Source organism: Chelonoidis abingdonii, chromosome 6 (assembly GCF_003597395.2).
Source record: "Chelonoidis abingdonii isolate Lonesome George chromosome 6, CheloAbing_2.0, whole genome shotgun sequence".
NCBI classification, from domain to species: Eukaryota; Metazoa; Chordata; order Testudines; family Testudinidae; genus Chelonoidis; species Chelonoidis abingdonii.
The window spans coordinates 1538897-1542165 of record NC_133774.1 but is presented as its reverse complement, the minus strand read 5'-3'; the positions used below and the strand labels follow the sequence as shown (position 1 = coordinate 1542165).

Sequence of the window (3269 nt, the reverse complement as noted above, 5' to 3'; positions counted from 1 at the left end):
CTGGCCCCTGGACCAGCCCAGGATGGGTGACTACGCATGCTCCAGACAGTCGCCAGGCTGGGGCTGACCACCAGGAGACGGTGAACCGCCACAGCCCCTGCTGGTTGTGCCAAGGGTCAGTGACCCTGGCGCGTTAAACATGGGATGGCCGAACTGGCATTTGTTCTGGCTCCCGCTTCCAGCCCTGGGCTCTTGTCCTGCCTGGCCTGGGCTAGACCGAGGAGCCCTTCAGTGCCGGGTCTCTGGCTGGGCCAGTGTTAGACACTGAGCAAGTCACCTGGCAGCTCTGCTGGAGGGCCGTCTCGCTCGTCCCCGGCGTTCCTCCAGCCCTCTGGTCATTGCTGTGACACTTCCCAGCTCCCAACATCTTCTATAGAAACCAGCCCCAGAACTGGGCGCAGGATCCCGGGTCGCCTCACCACGCGTGTACAGAGGTAACTCCCCCCGGCCTACTCCCTGTTTGTTACCCCAGGGTCATGTTAGCCCTGTGCCACAGCATCGGACTGGGCGATCACTTCATCCGTCCACTGTGACCTCAACTCCCTTCCGAGTCACTCTCCCGGTACAGCCCGTCCTGCCCACCGGCTGCAGTCTGCTCCCAAGGGGAGGGCTCTGCTGCTGTTTGCCTGGGCCAAGCTTACAGTGATCCGCTTACTCTGTGTGCAGGCCTGGGACGGGCAGGGTCCCTGCAAAGGAGCGGAAGCCCTGGGTACCTGCCAGCTTGCCCCCCCCAGGACCCTGAGGCTGGGGGGGGAAACAGCCACACGCTCACCTTTGTCTTGCTCTCTGCACCTTGCCCTGCTCCACCTCTCTAGTCTGGGCCGCCGGACATTTTCGTAGTGAGTCCGCATCGTCCTCATCTGCAGGTGCTGCAGAGGGGGAGACAGAGGGGGCGCTGGTTAGTCTGCAGGCCTGGCTCAGGGCAGGCGCACCACGCAGGGGCACGTCAGCTCTTAACCTGCTCTGGACCTGGAGCACGTGCTGTTCCCACTGAGGAGCTTTCACGAACCTCAGGTCTGCATAAATGACGCCCTGGCCTCGGAGGGCTGGCCGTGCCCGTGAGACTCCCTGCGGAGGGGCCGACTGTGCCACCGGGGCTCACTAGGAAGGAGCTGGCAGTGCTGTGAAGCGCTGGCTGGAGAGTACTGGCTGTGCTGTGCGGGCGGGCTGGAGAGGACTGGCTGTGCCCAGTTGGCGCTGGCTGTGGAGGACTGGGCTGTGCCCGCAGCACTGGCAGAGGACGGACCGGCTGTGCCCAGTTGGCGCGGCTGTGGAGGGACCGGCTGCGCCCACGCACTGACAGAGGAGGAACCGGCTGCGCCCAGTTGGTGCTGGCTGTGAGGGTCTGGTTGTGCCGTGCGCTGGCTTGTGGAGGACCGCGGTGCCGTCGGTGCTGGCTGTGGACGGACTGCTGCGCCCACGGTGCTGGCAAGAGGAGACCAGCTTGCCAGTTGGCGCTGGCTTGGAGGGACCGGCTGTGCCAGTCGGTGCTGCTGTGGAGGGACTAGCTGTGCCCGCAGCACTGGCAGAAGATGGACCGGCTGTGCCCAGTTGGCGCTGGCTGTGGAGACTGGCTGCGCCCACGGCACTGGCAGAGGGGGACCGGCTGCGCCCGTGGCGCTGGCTGTGGAAGGACTGGTGTGCCCACGGCGCTGGTAAAGAACTAGCTCACCTCGCTCTGGACAGAAGAAAAGTGATCTCTCAGATAGCAGGAAGCAGAAGTTTGCATGGGCTGCTGAGCAGCTGGGCCGGCCAAGTGCAGGGCCCAGGCCATCAGTTGCTAGGAGAGAGAGTGCCCGGCATTTAGGGGCACTGGCCCCTTCCTCTGTAGCAATCACACACCCTTATCCCACCACCGAGATACTTAAGAACTGCATAGGGGACACTGAGGCACCAACACAGTGTTCAGAGCAACCATTAAGAACAGTCCCAGTTCGTCACACGCGTTAAACATGGGATGGTTCCGAACTGGCATTTGTCTGGCTCCCGCTTCCAGCCCTGGGCTCTTGTCCTGCCTGGCCTGGCTAGACCGAGGAGCCCTTCAGTGCCGGGTCTCTGGCTGGGCCAGTGTTAGACACTGAGCACGTCACCTGGCCAGCTGCTGCTGGAGGGCGTCTCGCTTGCTCCCTGGCATTTTCTTCATCCCTCTGGTCATTGCTGTGACAATTCCCGGCTCCCAGTAACCCCAACTCCCCTTCTGAGTCGCTCTCCCCGGATACAGCCCCGCCCTGCCCGCCGGCTGTGGTCCTGCTCCCCAAGGGGAGGGCTCTGCCGCTGTTTGCCTGGGCCAAGCTTACCAAGGGATCCCGCTTGCTCTGTGTGCCAGGCCTGGGGACGGGGCAGAGTTCCTGCAAAGGGAGTGGGAGGCCCTGGGTACCTGCCAAGCTTGCTCCCCCGCAGGACCCCTGGGCTGGGGGTGGGGGGAACAGCCACACACTCACCTTTGCTCTGCTCTGCACCTTGCCCCTGCTCCACCTCCCCAGTCTGGGCCGGCCAGATGTTCTCGTAGGTGAGCTCCACATCGTCCTCGTCTGCGGGCGCTGCAGGGGGCGCAGACAGGAGTGGGCGCTGGTTAGTCTGCAGGCCTGGATCAGGGCAAGGGTGGCACCACGCAGGGGGCACGTCAGCTCTTACCTGCCTCCTGGGACCTGGAGCACGTATTGTTCCCCCGAGGGGCCTTCACGAACCTCAGGTCTGCATAAACGACGCTCTGGGCCATCGGGGAGCCGGCTGTGCCCATGGGGCTCACTGGGGAGGGGCTGGCAGTGCCTGTGCGGTGCAGGCTATGGAGGGGCCAGCTGTGCCCAGTTGGCCCTGGCTGTGGAGGGTCTGGCTGTGCCCAGTCGGTGCTGGCTGTGGAGGGACTGGCTGTGCCCGCAGCGCTGGCAGAAGACGGACCGGCTGTGCCCAGTTGGCGCTGGCTTTGGAGGGACCAGCTGTGCCCAGTTGGCGCTGGCTGTGGAGGGACCGGCTGTGCCCAGTCTGCGCTGGCTGTGGAGGGTCTGGCTGTGCCCAGTCGGTGCTGGCTGTGGAGGGACCTGCTGTGCCCGCAGAGCTGGCAGAGGAGGGACCGGCTGTGCCCACGGCGCTGGCAGAGGAACTAGCTCACTCGCTCTGAGGCAGAAGAAAAGTGATCTCACAGATAGCAGGAAGCAGAAGTTTGCATGGGGCTGTGAGCAGCTGGGGCCGGCCAAGCGCAGACGGGCTCTTGCCAGCAGCCAACTTCCCTTTTACTGGCTCCAAGCAAAGAAAGTCCCGACTCCTCCCCT

General features: G+C 64.4%; 1 protein-coding gene across 1 annotated transcript in view; it reads right to left on the bottom strand.

The window, feature by feature from the left end:
• CD72 (CD72 molecule) overlaps positions 1–2725 on the bottom strand; it is a 19550-nt gene extending 16825 nt beyond the window's left edge. The window contains exons 1-2 of the mRNA XM_032789820.2: positions 2635–2725; positions 2442–2540 (exon numbers count right to left, since the gene is read on the bottom strand). Of these exons, the coding sequence (XP_032645711.2) occupies positions 2442–2540; positions 2635–2719 (184 nt within the window). The 5' untranslated portion in view covers positions 2720–2725. The remainder of the gene's footprint in view (positions 1–2441; positions 2541–2634) is intronic.
• Positions 2726–3269: the final 544 nt, after the last annotated feature.